Raw genomic sequence first — 18,761 nt, 5'->3', positions numbered from 1 at the left:
AGTAAAATTATTGAACTCAAGCATAACATAATAACTAGCCAAATATAACACAGGTCACCTTAAAATTAGTTAAACATAATAATTTTCAGATTATTTAAGTCCGCCTGTGTATACATATGTATATGTAGAAAAAAGCCAAATAAACATATAGGAGAACATATTTTCTGATAATAAAATAATTTTTCTCTCTTCTTTTTTCTGTTGTTTCTTCCCTTCTTTCAGACCAAATTATTTCAATAAACAGCAAACACAACGGACTAATTCCAGAAAATTCAATGAATTTTTAAACATTTCTCTTTCAACTATTACATAGGTATATAAACACTATCGTAATCAAAATGATATGTGTTCTTACACTTCTAGGATCAACTGTAACTGTTAATATTTAAATTTCTGTACCATAAATTGATATTTGAATTGATTTGCACAAGGTGTTTAATATTATCTAGTGTGCATTTGTGATGTACATTATTTTTTCTTTTTTGTTCAATTAATTACGTATATACGGTTTTGTTTGAAAAATTTATTTTTTATACCATGGTGAAGGGACACCGCAAAATCACGGAAGGAGCGTTGAAAAGCTAACCAATTATTAATACGAGTAATTACATATGCATAGTATATAATCTATGTATAACTTGACCGAAAATTGTCCCCTAGTAAACATTGAAAAGAAAAAAAAAAACTATACAATGCAAATTGAAAAAGCAAATACTCAACACCCATTCTCTACACGTTAACAAGTTTAAACAACATTAATTACAATTAGTTATTAAATCGAAGTGACAAATAGTATTTATTGGCTATTGTTATTTACCGTTATTGTTATCATTATCATTAAATAATAATAACAACCACAATGACGATATTAATGTTACAATTATTATGCATAATTATACGTAAAAGATTCGATCGATTAACAAAACGATAATTGCCTAACTACACAAATTCAGCTCCTCGAATTGTCTTATTTATCTAAATCTACGTGAGAAAAGGGGCAGGAATGGAATGGTTTGAGCAAGCACGTTGTTCAATTTCCAATAGAAAATGTGAATATAATTAAACTTCAGAGTTCGTACAATAAAAATAAGTGCTAATTATCAGTAAAATATAACAAATAACTATTTGACGCATAGACATATCAATTGTAAGGTGTAGGAATGGAAAAAAATTTCATTGTACAGTACAAAACTTTTTGCTCCGTATTTTGAACGGATCTAATTCCAACGAGAATCTGTCCCTTTTCCCCTAATTAACATCCTGTCAATTTCGGTTAATCATACCCAGCACTTCATTGCAAATCACACTTGGAGTTATAAGTAATTGAAAATATTCCTAACTAATATTTTTATGTGCTATGCAAATTTCCTAAAATTAATGGACAACAAAAAAAATTCCAACATCTCTTAGTAGATATAATCGCTGCTACCGACTACCACATAAGTATGAAAAACATTACTTTTAGCAGAAGAATAAACAAACTAACTAAATTATCGATCTATAAAGTATAATCAGTGGATTATCTCTAGAAGTTTCGGTGAGGTGAAGATTATATCAATGGCTTAAAGTTTGCTAGGAGGTGCTAATATTGCAGGCTGCCAGGGACTGAACCCTCAATTCGCCATAATAGCATTAAAGAGGCCGCATCACTATATGCAACCAAAGTGAAGTTTCTAAACATCCCACCCTTTTCCAGCTCTGAGAATGTTTTTTTTTCTCTTCGCGCCAACTATTAGATTAACATATTTAAATCATTAACAATAAGAGGCTGAAAAAAAAAATCTCAAAAGCACTATTTCTTTACAAGACCTTCTGCATACCATTCCATCCAGCCAATGCTAATCGGTTACTACAGTGTGCTAATATTACCATTAGGTATTAATGTAAGATAATTCATCAACCAATCAATTTTTAACATGGCATAGTAATTAGGTGATTTATTATAAAGATTACGGTTTATCGGTGTATAAAAAAGTATTCATTGTTCCATTCATTCTTCAGAGGTAGTTATGCAGGAAACAGAAGCGGTACTTTTAATTGTTTTATATATTTTTTAAATTTTTTCTCGTTTTTCTGTAGTCAACTATTGCTTGCAATTTTCATATAGCAGGTGCTTTTCTTTCATCAACAAAACCCATGCACGCAGACTTCAAGGTACACGTATATAGATAGTCATACAGAGATAGAAGGATTCGGAATTGTATCCAAATTCATTACAGTTTGTGCTGATATCATAATTAGCTTTAAAGCCGAAATTTGAAACGCAAGATTATAAACCAAAATAAAATAAACCCCTGCATTGAGTGATCTTTTACACGATGCTTGGATTTTTCTAGCATCCAGAACTGTCATCTATATATACGTACATACATTTGAGTTGCGTGAGTTTTGTTGGATGAATGAAAGACAGCGAGCATTTATCATATCCTAATAACGGAACTTGTTCCTTGACGAGGAATTGGGTTTATTATCTCGGTTAACAACTGCGTTGATAAACAATCATAAAATAAAACAACAATGAAGCTATATATATATTAATTACTTATTCGAAAAATTGCATTGAACATATTCACCCCCGTAGCTAGTTAAACACTAAAAGCCAATGACTTGGTGTAATAGTAATAGCTTTTATTGCAAAACTTAAAACCTACATTTGGTTAAAGGTTGAAACCAAGATTTATATTTACAAATTATATTATATCAAATGATGTGTTTAAAAACTTAAGCAATTAATGGAAAGCAGTATATAATATATACACATACATATCTTTATATATGTAACTAAACAACGTTAGATGAAACAGTAACTTAATCCACGTTAATTGCAAATTTAAACATTTTTGACAACATTTTGAACAACTGTTGAATTATCAAGTTATCGCCTTAAGAAAATGCCCGATAAACAACTTAACACTATTTTCAATATATGATGAGGAGGGCAGAAAACTATGCATACTTTTACCAACGGCTTTGGCTTGCAAGTAGCAAGTTCGATTACTTAAACTATAAGTCCAATGATTTACAACTATTCAAAAAAGCAATTAGATGCATTGAAAAACGCACTTGAAAGCATTGTAAACTTTGAGTAACCAACAGGAATTCTACAAGATTTTTAATTCAGTACGGATAACGAATATATACAATTATTATTTTATTTTTTTTATTTTTTGGATGCGGTCTTGAGAAATTTCTTTGTTTCTTTTTTACATCCGCAAGTGGAAGGAAAAATCGTGATGGTGGAACGTGATGAACTCTAAATTATTATAGTACACAGCACAAATATCATATATCGAGACAAATACACGTGAAAGTTCAAAGTATTTATACAGAGATTCGAATGAAATATTTAGGGTTAAAAAACTAAACAAAAAAACCATCGCATAATTTGCAAAAATTTTTAAAAATTTATCCCTCACAGGGAACAAAACCTAAATAATTTTCAGTGCTTCCGCTTTTTTTTATCTGTCTCCGTCACATAGAATTAATTGACACAGACAAATAATAACAAAAAAATATATTATGATTTTATTGGCAAATTTGTGTTGAATTTTAGCACAAGCTTGTTACGCCAGTAATAAGTCGAACAAATTGAATATTTACCACACTTCTAATTTACAATGCTCAAAGTGTATTTTCAAATTTTCAGTAAAACACTGCAATTTGAACGAGTACTCCTATTTGTGGGAACCACACGTAGATGAAAAATATGCTATTGCTATGAGAATAATTCTATCGATAACTGAATAATATTAGGGTAAACATTGCGCTTACCGACACATTGGTGCAAATCAGCACTGTGATATTTAATGGTGAAGATGAAAAATGATCATGTGAAGCTGTATTTTGGTTACGGCACTAACAGGCCTACGATTCAGAAGGTCAGTCGCTGTTGCCACCTCCAGTTCCAAAATATTCTCCGGCATCTCCACGACAAATGGGACATGTTCTATTTGACTGCAAACAAAGCACAGGTATGTCATCGATATGATGTATTGATAGATAAAACAGTTACTGAAATAACAACCGATTAATATTCATACTGTTCGCACTTTCTATAGTATTCAAAGATGATGAGTATGCAAAATTACCTTGAGCCACTTGTCGATGCATCTGGCATGAAACTCGTGTGAGCAAGGTAATACACGAAGAGATTGTAACGCTTCAAAATCGCACATACAAACAACACAGTTAGTTTGATCACCCTGATGAGTTTCTGCATTAAATTTATACGAAGGCAGCTGTTCTACTTCTGCACGAGTCAAACCTCTTGGTTTGGCTTCTCCTAATCTTTCAGCCAACGATAACAGAGCCTCGTAATTCTCAGTTTCTGTAGATTCGGGCGAAGATAATTCAGCTTGACTGTATGGGGACAAGGGTGGATTGCTGAACATTGCTCTGAAATACAAGTTACGTTAGGTAGAATTTAAATTATAATGTGGTACGATATTCTCCTTCAATTTATTTATAAAATATTTATGTAAAACGAATTATAATCGCAGCTAAGACACAGAAGATAATAAAGAATCAACACAATTACTTTGAAATTTTAGATTAATTCATCTCATTATAAACATGAAAACTTACAGGAAGTGTAGTAATAAGCCAGGGTAAGGCGATGGTGGTAAAGGTGGTGTACCGCGCCACCGTGTAGGTCTCTGTCGTCTGACATTTGCAGTTGGTCGACGTGTCCTTGATTGAAGCATTTCTAATTGACTACTTCGGGTATCGGACAAAAATATAGGTGGCGGCGTAGTGACTTGAGCTAAAGCTGGCGGTGAGAATGAGTGTGGTAAAGATAGTGGTGGACCACCAGTCCCGCCTACACGATGATGATGGTGAGACTCGATCAACTCTAATTCCACTTCTCGCTGAAAAATGTAAAATTATTCAGAAGATTAAATAGAAATCATGGAAAAGCTCTTACGTGATATGCAGGCAATTTGCGAGATATTTTCGACACTTTTATTCTTGGACTCATTTTGCCAGTATTGACGATGAAAAATGAGTACGTATCTCGTTAAAAATAAAAATCTCGCTCGTCTTTCGTTTCAATATTCAACATTCAATAACAAAAAATAATCTGAACACGCCTAGAACGTGACTGACATTGACTTTGAAACATCCTTAAGTTTTATCTTGTCTCATTATCAGATGCACACGAAGCTTATGTGATAATCAAAGTTTTCAAGGTAATCTCCCGCAGGTAAGCCATTAATGGAAATCTTACTGAATACCACTTTAGCGATATTTTGTTAATCTGGTCTCAAATGTGGAATGTGAGTACACTTTCTCATAAACAAAACGTGAATGTTCATACCTGTTGTGACAACTGATGATGGGTAGCATAGTGAGTAGTATGGACAGGTGGTGGGGGAGGATGAGGATGGTGCAGCGCAGTGACAGGACCACCGGCTGGCGTAGGATAACCTCTGGTGGCGGTACCAACTATAGAACCAACCAAGCCATGGCTTGGGTGCCCTGGATGTCCTGGATGAGCTGCCGAATAGTGGTTGTGATGATGATGATGGTGAGCCACCTGGTTCAAAATTTGAATTGTTCGTATAGCGCATGTGGATCAGGTCAATCATAAGATAGCATTTTGTAGGAATTTGAAGTAATATAATAAAGTAATAAATAAAAAGTCTACTTCTGCTAAGAAAAGTTATCAGTCATTGAAGACTGTAGCTCATTTTTGTATACTTGAAACTGAGCATCTGTGCACTAATTTCTACAATGACTAGACAGAACGTTGGTGTTTCAAATTGAATTTACCATGAAATAACATAATATTGAAAATAAAGCCAGTAGAAGTATTTCAACACTGCTCAATGATCAATGTTTCAATCAACAAAATGCAAACTCATATCTAAAGTTGACTAAAACATAACAGTTTTTCTACAGTAGTAAATTTTTAATCAGTATTCTTCAGTATAAAAAGTTTTCGTTCCACTTATGGTCACAAAATGCCTGTGAATAATTGCATCAAGTGCATGTACACATAGTAATTTACTCTAGGAAACAGGTGCAAGATATAGCACAAGCCCTTATCTTTTTCACCGAACAACTGTGCAATGAATAAATTACCGTGACTTCCTGCATTCGAATAGAGAATGTTGATGACTAATCTGATATTCATGTTCCAAATGATTGTATGAAAACAGTTACAAAAAATACATTTTCCTCTATTCGACTGTTTGGTTAAAAAGTGACCAAGAAAAAATTAAATAACTTAAATTACTATTGCTAGCCTGTTAATCCTTTTGTTATGTAATATATTATATGTAATTAAGTTAGCACCAGACCAGCACACGGATTCCATGAATCTCCTGCTGGTTGATATGAGCTTAAACATATTAACTTCAATTAAGCTAATAATGTAAAAACTTTTCTGGTAATACTAAACAGTAAACAGTAAATTCAAATTATAAATGGAAAACGTTATTTTTTGCAATATGTGACGTAGAAACGAAGATAAAAACCGTAAGAAACTAACAGAAAAAATATGATCAAATTTCAATTTTAAAATATGAATTAATAAAATTCTTTTATACATTGAACAATTGATGCATTACTTCATGAGAATTCTTGAGAAAAAAGCACCCTTTCTAATTTATGAAGTATTCATAATTATTACCTGACACGTGTGAGCAAATGCGTGAGCACCAGTTGTTGTATAAATCCCATGGAGCTGACACGGAATTCTATATCCTGTTGCCTGTGGGTGCCATATTGGTTCTCCGCCAACCGCGACACCAAGACTCGAAACACCGACTTGTCCTACCTCGACAACCATCGGTCCAGTTGCCCCCTGAGCAGGATGATGAGCGGTACCGGCAGGATGATGTGGATGGGATTGATGGGTATTGTGGATATTGTGATGAGTGTTATGAATGTTATGATGTGAATTCTGAATGTTATGATGAGAATTGTGGATAGTATGATGCGTGTTGTGCATGTTGTGGTGAGAATTGTGAATCCCTGGATTGTGAAGAAAAGGATAGGACAGAGCAAACGAGTCCGGATAACGTTGGTATCGATTTCTAATTGGCGGGCTGCCACGAGTCGATATATGATTTCTCGGTGATCTACGCTGTGCCGCGGCAGGAAGTTCCCATGGTGCAGGAGGAGTATGAAGGGGTGGAGTCGGAGCAGGTGGTGTAGTCTCCCGCACTTCTATTCCGGATACTGTCCCATTCCGAGATATTCGGCGACGTTTTCTCGACGGAGATTCACTCTATGAAATTTATTGAGAGCGTCTTATTATACACCTACATAATGGTACGAATATGTATTAGCATATTGAAATTTGTTAGGTATATCTTAGCATGAATCGCGTATAACATTAGCTTTATTTCTTACAAGAAATATGGCAAGTAGAAGGATATTTCGTCAAGCGTCGGAACTGCAACCCACCTTTCGCATTTGTTATTCTATGTTCTCAAATGATAATCTAATTCTACATTAACAAGACTAACCTTTCTGCCATCATCCTGACTGGATTGCCTGTAATAGGTAGGAGAAGGCTGTAGCTGAACAGGGCTTAAAGGCATCTGATTGGTAGCTGTGAAACACGTAGGTGAAAAGAATGATCAATCGCTTTATCAAATATAAACCATGTGATACTGAACTTTCAGCTGGTTTGAATATAAATTTACGAGATATATTATGTTAAATACCTTGTGAATTTCTGCGATACTCCATATCTACACTGCTGGCTCCTAGACCTGGGCTCAAATTAATCAGAGGACCTCGCATTGCATTCTCCTGAAATCCGATTAGGTATTATTAGCATACCAGTTGTATAGTTTACTCTGCGGATGATGGTATGATTTCACCCCATCTATCAGCACTGACCGATAAGGCTGCAATGATTACGTACTGCTTCATCGATAGGAAAAAAAAGCCATTAGTCCAAGAATTTTATTATGTGCAAAGGCTATCACAATTTCTAATAATCTTTGCAAAACCAGGCCTATCTCACTCAATACCTACCTGACCACAGATATTAATATGCAAAGGAGGCGAAAGGGTCGCAGGGCTTGCAGACTCTTGTGGAAATAGGGGTAGTGGACCTCTTGGTTGTGGACTATGCTGCGGAGGCGGCTTGTAGCCAACGCTTGAACCACCAACTGCGCCGTGATAAGAAACTTCTTTTCCTGTTGGGCCTGACGACGCGGTTACCCCTGGACAATCTCTAGGAGTGGAGAATAAATTGGGTATTTAATAAAAATTGTTAAACGCAACCTAAGAGTTAAATCATATAGTTTCAACAAACAGTTTCATTTTATAAACCTGCTGATAAAATTTTGGCATTGAAACACAACAGTAATGATGTGAATTGAGTCTGTTTATGAAAGAAAGAGATGGCTGCGATTGTAAAAGACCCATGTATTTTCTACATTGTTTTACCCATAAGAATAAAAAACCAAGTACAATGAAGTAGTCGCATTTTATCTCTTCACATCTTCTTACTTCATTTACTCGAGTGTACTATTACTGTCCATACGTCGACTCCTAGTTATTTGCGATCAGTTCCATTGGTATGATTGACCGAATAACCTTTATTAAAAAATCTTCACTTTGTACGTTTATATGAAATAATAAATTGTGAATTTTACGAATATAATTTAATAATAGTAAATATGTCAACAAATATGAGGTGCTTGTTCCAATTTTGCAGCACTTCATCCGATAGGTTTGAATTACACCACCGCCACCAATTAGTTCTACATATTGTACTCACTGTGAAAAACAGTTTATAAACCAAAAATATACTTCACAAAAAAACTTTTATATAAAGGTACATGCCAAACAAGATAACTATAGTAACATATTACATTACATAAAACGAAGAACTTTTGGAGATCAAGAAACCAATAAATAAGAACGTGAAATATGAGTGTTGCAAAATTCATTCTTTGTAATATACAACATATTTACAAAGTACGTAGCCAATCAATATACGGAAATTACATATGCTTTTTAGTCGGGCAATGATGATTTAGATGTAATAAATATGCATGTTAATTTTTTGAATATATAATCCAAAAGCTGTGATCTAGTTTTATGATGCGGTGAATATCGTAAGTGATAAATATGTGTCTTTCAATACTGTTTTGAAGTAAATCATTTCACTAGTTCATTACTTTTGGAGTAAAGATTTTTCAGGTAAAAGAGTAATTCATATCGATATATTTTTTTTTATTTATAAATCTGGATGAAATTTAATTCTCATGAGTTTTGGGCTGGATGCAAATATAAACGTGTACTACGTGAAATTCAAACAATGAAATTTTATGTGTAATAAAAATATTCTGCAGTGTGCCAGTAACGGTAGAAAAATTGAGGTCCACACTTAAGAGGCTAAGGTCAGAATGCAGAAACATCAACCTAAAATTTATACACACAAACCCAACAATTGATCTAAGCTGACCGAACTCTATAACACAATACCCACTAATTTTAATAATGAAAATAGTTGTATTTTCGATTTGGCTGAAACTAGACAGCTGTAGCAGGTGCAAGTAATCATTCGTATTCTGTTCTTTGAATTCCGCGTATCCGACTTATGATTTCAGCACGTTTACATGTACACAAAAGCTTTTAGTATTTGATATGTCGGTGACACAAATTTCAAAAATATCTGGAATATAATCTTTATTTATATACTTCCCAAAAAAAAACTCCCAATAACGATAAATCTAACATCGTGATTCAGGGTCAGAAAAGGAAAAAAGAAACTATCATCAAGCCAGCTACTAGGACAACTATCATCCGACTACCAGTTTTCCTTGTAGGATGATTTCGCCAATAAATGAACATGGCCAACGAATGAGCTCTTCGATACAATTCATACGGTACATGGTGTACCGTTCATTCGTTGGTGTTTATCATCTGTTTATATGTTCCAGCTTGGCTTCGTCATCCTATATCGAGGTATTTGAAAATTTACTGAAAATCGTTATGCACATCGAATTATCTAATAAAAATAGCAAGTATTATGCATCAGAAGTCGACGTTGGGAACAAATAAGCTTGTTCGTCATTGTTTTAACCGCAAAGCCAGGCAGCTGCTAAGCTTTAATTTAGTTAGACAATCTACATCGGTGTCCCATGGTAAAAAATATACAGGCAAGACAACGTCGTTTAAAAAATAAAGATGTTGGAAAAATCGTGCCGTTACATGTCGGATTCAGTTCGAATTAATTAGCCGATAAAAATATATTAAGGCACTTGAGATCCTGATAGTGCATAAATTCCCGTTTCTGCGCCGCGTTAATGTTCAACGTCCAATATGGTTTCTTTGACCATTTTAAAAATGACTGTTTTGTCATCATGAGACCCAGGACAGTCATATATAATGCAGATCATACATCCAGCCCAATTTTTTCGTTTCTTTTGTTTTATTTTTCTTTTTCTTTTTTTTTTTTTTTTTTTTTTTCTTTTATTGTTTAAAAATCTCCATTATACCCATTATGGAAGCGCGGAGGTTGAAGATGCCGGTGGGGATATTCCTTGTATTGTTGGTTAAGCTGATTGTGAGCGTGCTGTGGGTGCTGGTTGTGATTGTGCCAGACCCGGTTGTGGGGCGTAGACCCCCGAGAATGGCCCCCCGGGGGTACCCCACCCCCTACTCCGCCCCTGTAGCGCCCCGGCATGCCCAAACTGCGGTGCTGGTGATTTCCAGGGACGTTCATTTGCTCCGAGCGTCGGAGGCTACGACTTCGCGTCTTAGGACTTTAGTTGGAGTTTGGCTGAGATCTGATATACGACTCGGTCAGTATGGCCAAACCTGAGACGGTGATTCAATTCGCTTTATCCACAGCCACACGATTTTTCATTTTTTTTTTTTTTTTTTTCTTTTGTCTTTTCTTAATTTTATTTCTACCATTATTAAGATAAGATCGGGAAAAAGGTATATCAAGCTTCCTAAAGACAATGCTCTTGCGTGTGAATTTAAATGTAAACTTGTTTTCACTCTTGGTCAAAATTTTTTGTCAAAATATCAATGGTTACTCGGTATATTGTTGCTACATTAAGCATATTATAGTACAAAAGTATGGGTATATGTTAGTGCTGTAAAATTAATCGATATCTTCGATTTATGGTGTTTTCCATTAATCGATTAAATAACTTTTTCAATTAATCGTTTTTACAATTAATCGATTGATTGACGATTTCGATTGATAATTTTTCCGATTAATCGATTAATCGACGGTTTCGGTTCGTATGCCGATTGACCTGCAGAATTATTATGAGGCCATTTCGATTAATCGGTTAATCGAAAAAACGATTGATCAAAACCGTCGATTAAACAATTCATTGGAAAAACGAATATCGAAATCGTCGCGTAATTGGAAAAACTTGATTAATCGGTTAATCGAAGCAGCAGATTAATCGATTAATCGCAAAGCACTAGTACATACCAAGAGTGTCTATTAGACTTCTTTATTTATATTTGTCTTTCCACGCCATTGAAATATATTTCGACCATGAGTTTAGTTCTCAAATATTTGGCTATAATCTTCAACGACTTATGCGGAAATGCCTAACAAGATATGCAGAAGATATTCATTTATTTTAAACAATGAATCCAGCTGTTTCATACCATTTTTGTGAAAAGTTATACAAGGAGCAAGATTTTGCGAAATTGTGAAGTATATAGTATCTGTTTGTCGAATGGTGTTTACCGATTATCGTTTTCTTCTTCGGTCAAACCGGAAATTGAGACGTGTTCATGATACAGACCACGTGGGGGGCGGGAAAAAAATTTCCTGACTAGGTGTGAGTATTTTTACAATGAACGAGTTTTTGGAAAAAATTATATAAGTGAACACTAAAAGAGCACATCCATTGGTGAGCTAGTTCCATCTACAGTTAATCAAGCTTCTAAAAACGTGTCTAAGAACCTGCAGTTTTGGTTGTTATATAAATTAGGTAAAAAGAGGCGATAAATAAGTTTCCTTGGGAAAGGAAATCCTAAGCGATATAAACTTTCACAATATCGAAATCATTACATAGAAGAACATTCTCATTAGAAGCTTTGAAAATTCAATAATTATGAATACATTGATAAACCAAAGATATTCAACAAATTTTTTTAGGATTACAAAGACCAGATATAGTTCTGTCATATACCACCCACACACTAAAGGTATACAACTGCCAAACACATCGAACTGTCGTCTACTATACCAACCAAACTTGTGTACAGCCAATAAAGTTAGGATAAAGTTAAATAATGTACGAAGCAAATTCATCAAATTACAAAATGTGTTTAAATATCAATTCATGCATGCGATAATAATTTAAGAGTATTCTGTAAATTAGTAAAAGCATACTACATACAAAAATCTGTGTGCAAATTCCCATGAAAATGACTACCACCGAGAACTTTGCTAATTTTACAAATATGACTAGATTCAATAAAAGACCATTTGCAATTTAGAAATAGAAAAAAGAAGTCAATGCTGAAGATTAATATGTCGAATGAAATGATATCCAACATGAAATGTTTTGAAAGCTAAATCTATAAATAAATGATCCATGCAACCTGATGAAGAATTTTCTAAATTTTGCATTTTCGAAAGGATTGGAAACAGTCTACGTGATATAATATCTACTACGCTGTATTTACTTGTGTAAGTTAAATTGCGAAAAAATCTTTGACCAGTGTACCCGTTAATTACAATATACAAAGTATTTCGGCTCAACTCAAGCAGTCATTAGTTACCTTTGCAAATTTAGCTTTATAAGCAAATCTTTAGCCCTATAGTAGAAAATACTTCCACAGAATTGATGTAAAAACTAAACTTGTATCCTTTTATTACTCCAAATTTCTCAAGGTTGCCAAGAAATAGTCTACATTGATTTTAGTGACCAAGAATTTTCAATTCCTGCCCAAAAAAAAAGTCTATTCCGGTATTATAAGCAAGTACACCGTATGCGTATATGATAGAAATGAGATCTTTTATAAAAGAATTCGTAACTGCGCGACAAGAGGTGCGCGTATATTAATTATATCTTTCCTCAACGAAGACTCTATATTTTAGTCGACTGATACGTAAGGGGAAATTAAATTCAAGGCAAAGATATAAGGGATGCAAATCGCGTCTCATCAATATTATATATCTATAGAAAGTTCAGCTCTTTCATATTATAATTATAGACATATTGGGTTACATATTCAGAGAGAAGTAGAAACAAATGCGAAGGGTAACACCACCTTATGTCCACGTTTCGTAAATTACTGTATCTCGTAACTAGATTATAAAACGCTACGTACATTCGATATATCGACAATGTCGATCGTCCTTTGAGACGACTAACGTTATGCCTTCGACGGCGAGTTTGCCGGAGGGGGGGGGGGGGGGGGGGGGTGTAACTGTATACCTATATATACGCACTTTAGCATGCTACATGTACATATACATACATGCGTAATACCTTTTCTAGATGGCTGAAACTTCATGAGACAATAATTAGCGCATATCGTAAAAGTTTTGAAAATATTCCAACCGTCTGACCTATTCTTATCGTTACGAACGTGGTATCACTATAACGGTGTATACGAACGTACTTATGTGCATAACGTGTTGCCTTGATAATACAAGAAGAAACTATAACTATCGCCAGCTTGTTTGGTAAAAAGGCAATTAAACGCTTGGGACCCGTTGCTTTTCCTTCTCGCAACATACAGCAACCTCCCTTTGGCCGTCCGGTGAAACCAGTTTACCTTTAAACTTGCAGTGCAAGACAAAAAGAAGAGGAGACTCTCAAGTTCTGTGGGAAACTTTGCAACATAAAGTATAAATTCGGCATTTAAACCAACCGACCGTATCAAATAAATTTGCAGTAGAAAATCGGAACGATTAATTAATACATAATTCAACGAATTTTTTCCGTCTAACAGTTTACCTACATATGTTTATTTCTCCTACATTTCAATAGATAAAAAATGGACGGGACAAGACGATCCATCGAAGGAATTATTAATCGCCAATGTACAGGTATATACAAGTCTTCGCAATAATTCATCGTATCCGAAGGTTGGAAAACTTGAGAAATGTTTAAACTATGGATTATATGAAATTAAATGTTTTTATAAATTTATAATCATAAGTGCGGTTTCGTCTAATATAAATCTGACGTAACTTTTTGGTGACATGAAAATTCCATTTGAAAGTTCATTCGTTGAGCATTAAAATCAACGGCTAGTACATTCATTCCGTATAAATCTAGCCGTTGTAGGTATGAATGTATTGCGCTATAAACGTTCGGAACTAAAGGAGATTTTTACGAATTTCGTCCGCCGCGCGGTTGAGTGAAATCGTTTTCACCGCGGAACACGGTCCGAATTGGGATATTCCTTGACGATTCAAGATTTCGTCGTACGATACTTACAACACTAGAGAAATCAGTTTTGATCGTTGTTTCTTAAGTTGAAACCCCCAATGAAAATGTCTATAATATTCACGTATACAAAAGTTCGTGAAACTAGCAATAATATTGTAAAAAATATATACGTTGAATATCCGTTATTCGCTGAGGTTTTATTGGAGCACGATAATTATTTCGGATACTTAAGCCTTGCATTAAACGCCTCATAGTTAAAAATTGTACATGTACATTATACATGTATACATACATATAATCCTCTATGTATATATATATATATATACCTACAATGAACATGAAATATATTGGGCTGGCAGTTGTAAACTACGATAAGTTGTACAACAAAAAGATCTCGAGCGAAAGAAATGGAGCAATTTTTTTTTGAAAGGAAAAATTTATTTCTAAAGCATGAATATACGCCGAAGGAGCAGGTGTTCCCCCATCCACGTAGGTGAGTCAAGGCACCTGGGTTTTTCAGGAAGTACCCACGTAGAAACGGTACCTTAGACTTCAGTACCCCGTGCAACACTGCAAGCCTTGGAGTGCCCAAATATTTTAAAAGCAGCGGCGACTTCGAAGTGGACTTTCTATTCTACCGTTTGCGGAGTTTTCGGTTCGAAAACTTGGCTCGTCAATAATTGTAGAACGATAAATGCAGAGAACGAGGGATAGCGAACCAAACGGCAATAACTATCTAAGCTGGAACGTTGTTTACACACCTTTATTCACATGGTCAATATTTTATAGGTAGGTAGGTAGGTACCGTACATACCTACGTGAGGCACGTCGATGCAAACCCGTTGCTGCTTTCCATTGCATTCGGCAACGTAAAATTGTTAAAGCAAACGCACTACAGTGCGAAAGCGGGGGGGGGATTCAACAATTTAGATGATACAGCTTCACGTACAAAGCCCAACTTTATGTGTGCGGTATTAAACAATGTAAAATTTCATCATGATAATTCTGAATGCGTGTATATAATATACATGGAAAACTGAAAAAAAAAGTCTAATTGAATCACTGTATGTACGGTGATACCGTTGAAAATAACGTAATCTACAATTTTCTCAAGGAATGTAACGTATATAATGGAAAGAGTTTCTTCTATTGCTCATCGTGCATTTTCTCACGTATTTTCTTGGAATAAAATAAGAAGAAATTTCCTCCTTCAAGCGATTAACCGAGAATGAAGATTACGAAATTGGGAACGAAACTTTCTTACATTAGTTTATACCGAGACATTCGTTGTTTACTCATCAGGCGTGACATCGACGCGGATACACGTACACGAGGACACGTTTAGAGATAAGCACACGTTTCGCCCCCGAAGCGAAATATACGCCGGAAAACAAACAAAAGTTGAATAAGAAATACGTAGGGAAGGGGGGGGGGGGGGGGACAACGGGGGAAAATACTTAGGTATGATATAAATTTATCCGTATATACCAATATCGAGTTTCAGATTGTGAAAAGAAACCCTTTTCCCGAACGAACAACACTTTTCAATGTCAGCATCGCTTACTTTGCTTATTATACACGTACAAACACATACGTAAATACGTAAATACGTATGTATGTACGAACACGACGGCTAACTCTCCGAGAACGTAGGTAGGTGTATATCGATTCGGACAAAACATTTGCGGGCGAGTCCTTCTCGCCAGCAGCAGCAGCAGCAGCAGCACACGGAGAGGTTTCATCGTCCATACGCACTTGGCGCAGCGGCGAGTAGTCAGTCGCCTGCTACATATCGCATTATGCACATGTATATCCTATTCGTGTGTATGTGCCTTCGCCATTACCATACGCGTAAAAATATGTAAAAAATGGTGGGTAGAAAAAAAAAAAAAAAAAAAAAAAACATGCGAGACAAGTAAATAAACAAATGATGTACCGTATAGCGAAGCAATCCCGCGTCTGCGCCATGATGTATCGAAGGTCGGAGAAGAAGATGACGATGATGATAAAACAACGTAAATAATACCACACGAAACTACGACACACAGGCCCGCACCCACGGGCAGCGCGCGGCCGACTGAAACGAAATACGACTACTAGACGGGGAAGGGGGAGTGGGGGTGGGCGGGGACTTGGAGTAGGGACGAGGAAGGGGGTGGGACGTCAGGGGCGTCGCAAACCCAAGACGGGCCCTTACCCCACGTCCGTCGGGCTTAATATTTTGAGCAACGCCTCGCAAAGAGGGCGAAAGATAGAGGGGAGTAAATGAGAGAACTGCAGTAGGAAGGAGAGAGCAAAAGAGAGATAAAGAGAGAGAATATATGGGCACCGACCGAGAACCCTCATGCGACCGAGGGAGCCAGCGCCGACGGCATGCCGTAGTCCATATCCATGGCCGTAGCCACGGGGCCACAGACGACGGAATGTGTGTAAAAGAAAAAGGCAGGAGCGTGACTCCAAAATTTCTCTCCAAGGATTTAACGGTATACGCGGAATTGATAATATTCAACGGGTTTTTGGGTTGTCTGCTTGCGACGATACACGATGCATTTCTGTGTATAGGTATGCGCATCTAATGTAGCATCTGAGTGTACAATCTCTTTGAGATCGTAGGGTAAGCTCCGCACTTAAGGCTACACTGTGAATGCTTAACAACTCATGACTCACGACAACCCAACCATCCAGATATATGTGTTACAATGCAACAAAGGAACGTTATGACTATAATATTCATTCCTAACAATCGATGATTCTAGAGATTGCACACTTTTTTGAAGATTTTTGAGATTTGATGATACTATAATCGTACTTATGGACGTTCTGTGGTTGTTTTAGTATTGTTTCTACCATTACCGTTGTTGTCACAACTATTACTATTAATGTTGAGCATTATACGTATATTGTTATGTGCGATGTATTTGTGGTCAAGGTGCACTTTTATAATAACGAGCAATCGTCGAACAACTTGCAGGTTTTACATTTTTTTGCCAGAATTTTTACTTCAAATTTATTGGTACAGATGGTCAAAGATTTTAGCGTGATTCTGTGAACTATCGAAATACAGTTGAATTTCAAGACTACTCGTTCTAACGTTCGACTGAATTTAAAAATACAAATCATAAGAACAGCTTCGTTTTTAGTAAGATGCTTGTTACGTGCGATAGTTTTGATGCGATTGCGCTGCGGCGATTAGTGCGACTGTCGGAAAATCCAGGGAATGCAGGAAAAAAAACAGAAGTGAACGGAGCTGCAGTCACTCGAAGGGTGTTAATCAGATGTGCAGGATTCGCAAGGCATTAGAAATTATGCAATTCGAAGAAAATGACGCCGCCTAGGTATAAAGCGTGCGAATTAATATTAACAGCTGACACTGGGAGAAATATTAATGATCTTTGAGTTGTTCCAGCGTATCAAAGGATTCCTAAAAAAATTGTTCCAGGGGTGAGGGGGGGGGGGCTTACTTCGTGTTTTTTTTTCTAAATTGAATAGCACTACTCGAACACTGCAAAAGTATTACGTTCAACAGATTTAAATAGCCGTACTCTCTATCTTGCATATTCACATCGTGAGACAAGTGCCAAGTTTTCGAAAGAAATAAAATGCGACGTGATACGCGGTATCCGAGTTGCTTCGGTGTTGAAACACGAACGGATTTCTTTGGCTAGTTTTTTTTCAACGCATTTCTTGTACCCTAAGGTTGGACATTTAACCGATCACATGGAGAATAAACTCGGGGAGTCACTTATGTATTGGGTTTGTATACACACACGTATGCGTGGGCAAGAGAGACTCCCGCATAGAATTTATTGACGAACATAACCTATTATACGAAAATTGAAATCTATATGCGTAAATAAACAAGTGTCGAAGTACAGGAAACTGAAACCAGTTGTAACGATATAAAAAGCGAAAGAGAGTCCAGATGCAGGCACGGTTTTAATTTCACACGAAGCATTGTGTAATCGTCGAGACGAAACTTTTTCAGCCGAGTGTACATCCTCTATTTGTCAAGCACTTATCAAAATCAGGGGGAGAGACTGGGGGACGAATACAATGAAAACGGACAAAGGAGGCAGTTAACCAGCAGGAAAAAATCACGCCCAACACCAGAGAAGCTTGCATTATCTACAGAAGCAGAAAAGACGATAGAAATTTCATCGCACCAGGGTGAAATCCTACCTTTTATCGGGTTTCAGAGCGATGTCATAGTCGAAACGCTGGGCGAAACCGTCATTTGGTGATGGCTGCAAATCGCCACTACCCACTCGGGGTCGCTCGCGTCGCCGTCTTCGGCCTCGTCGTCCGCCGACCAATCGAAACGCGTCAAAAACTCGATCGTTATAAACAAAGCTAATTTATTTAGTCTTTTGCGGTCCTATTAGCAAGTTCGAACTATTTCTGACGCGC

General features: G+C 36.2%; 1 protein-coding gene across 3 annotated transcripts; it reads right to left on the bottom strand.

Moving 5' to 3' along the window:
• Positions 1–411: 411 nt before the first annotated feature.
• On the bottom strand, positions 412–18,675 carry LOC124413538 (E3 ubiquitin-protein ligase RNF38-like). 3 transcript variants are annotated; one of them, XM_046894198.1, is made up of 10 exons: positions 18,534–18,675; positions 10,470–10,791; positions 7,993–8,194; positions 7,677–7,764; positions 7,476–7,561; positions 6,635–7,234; positions 5,318–5,536; positions 4,585–4,868; positions 4,089–4,395; positions 412–3,954 (listed from the first exon to the last, which is right to left on the bottom strand). In XM_046894198.1, exons 2-10 carry the CDS (start codon positions 10,694–10,696, stop codon positions 3,880–3,882), a joined length of 2,088 nt encoding a protein of 695 aa, XP_046750154.1. In that variant the 5' UTR covers positions 10,697–10,791; positions 18,534–18,675; the 3' UTR covers positions 412–3,879. The 3 variants fall into 3 exon arrangements, with proteins under 3 accessions (XP_046750154.1, XP_046750155.1, XP_046750157.1); XM_046894199.1 differs by lacking the exon at positions 18,534–18,675 and adding an exon at positions 16,291–16,440; XM_046894201.1 differs by lacking the exons at positions 10,470–10,791; positions 18,534–18,675 and adding an exon at positions 16,291–16,442.
• Positions 18,676–18,761: the final 86 nt, after the last annotated feature.

This window comes from Diprion similis, chromosome 12, assembly GCF_021155765.1.
Source record: "Diprion similis isolate iyDipSimi1 chromosome 12, iyDipSimi1.1, whole genome shotgun sequence".
In the NCBI taxonomy this organism is placed as follows: domain Eukaryota; kingdom Metazoa; phylum Arthropoda; class Insecta; order Hymenoptera; family Diprionidae; genus Diprion; species Diprion similis.
Note: the sequence above shows the minus strand (reverse complement) of the source record. Positions and strands in the feature narration are given on the sequence as shown.

Excerpts from the sequence above, each read along its gene's own strand:
- LOC124413538 (XM_046894198.1), bottom strand. The coding sequence starts at position 10,696 with ATGAACGTCCCTGGAAATCACCAGCACCGCAGTTTGGGCATGCCGGGG. Across the intron at positions 4,869-5,317 it reads ATCATCAGTTGTCACAACAG|CGAGAAGTGGAATTAGAGTT; the intron begins GTATGAACATTC and ends TACATTTTTCAG. Across the intron at positions 3,955-4,088 it reads GCATCGACAAGTGGCTCAAG|TCAAATAGAACATGTCCCAT; the intron begins GTAATTTTGCAT and ends CTTTGTTTGCAG.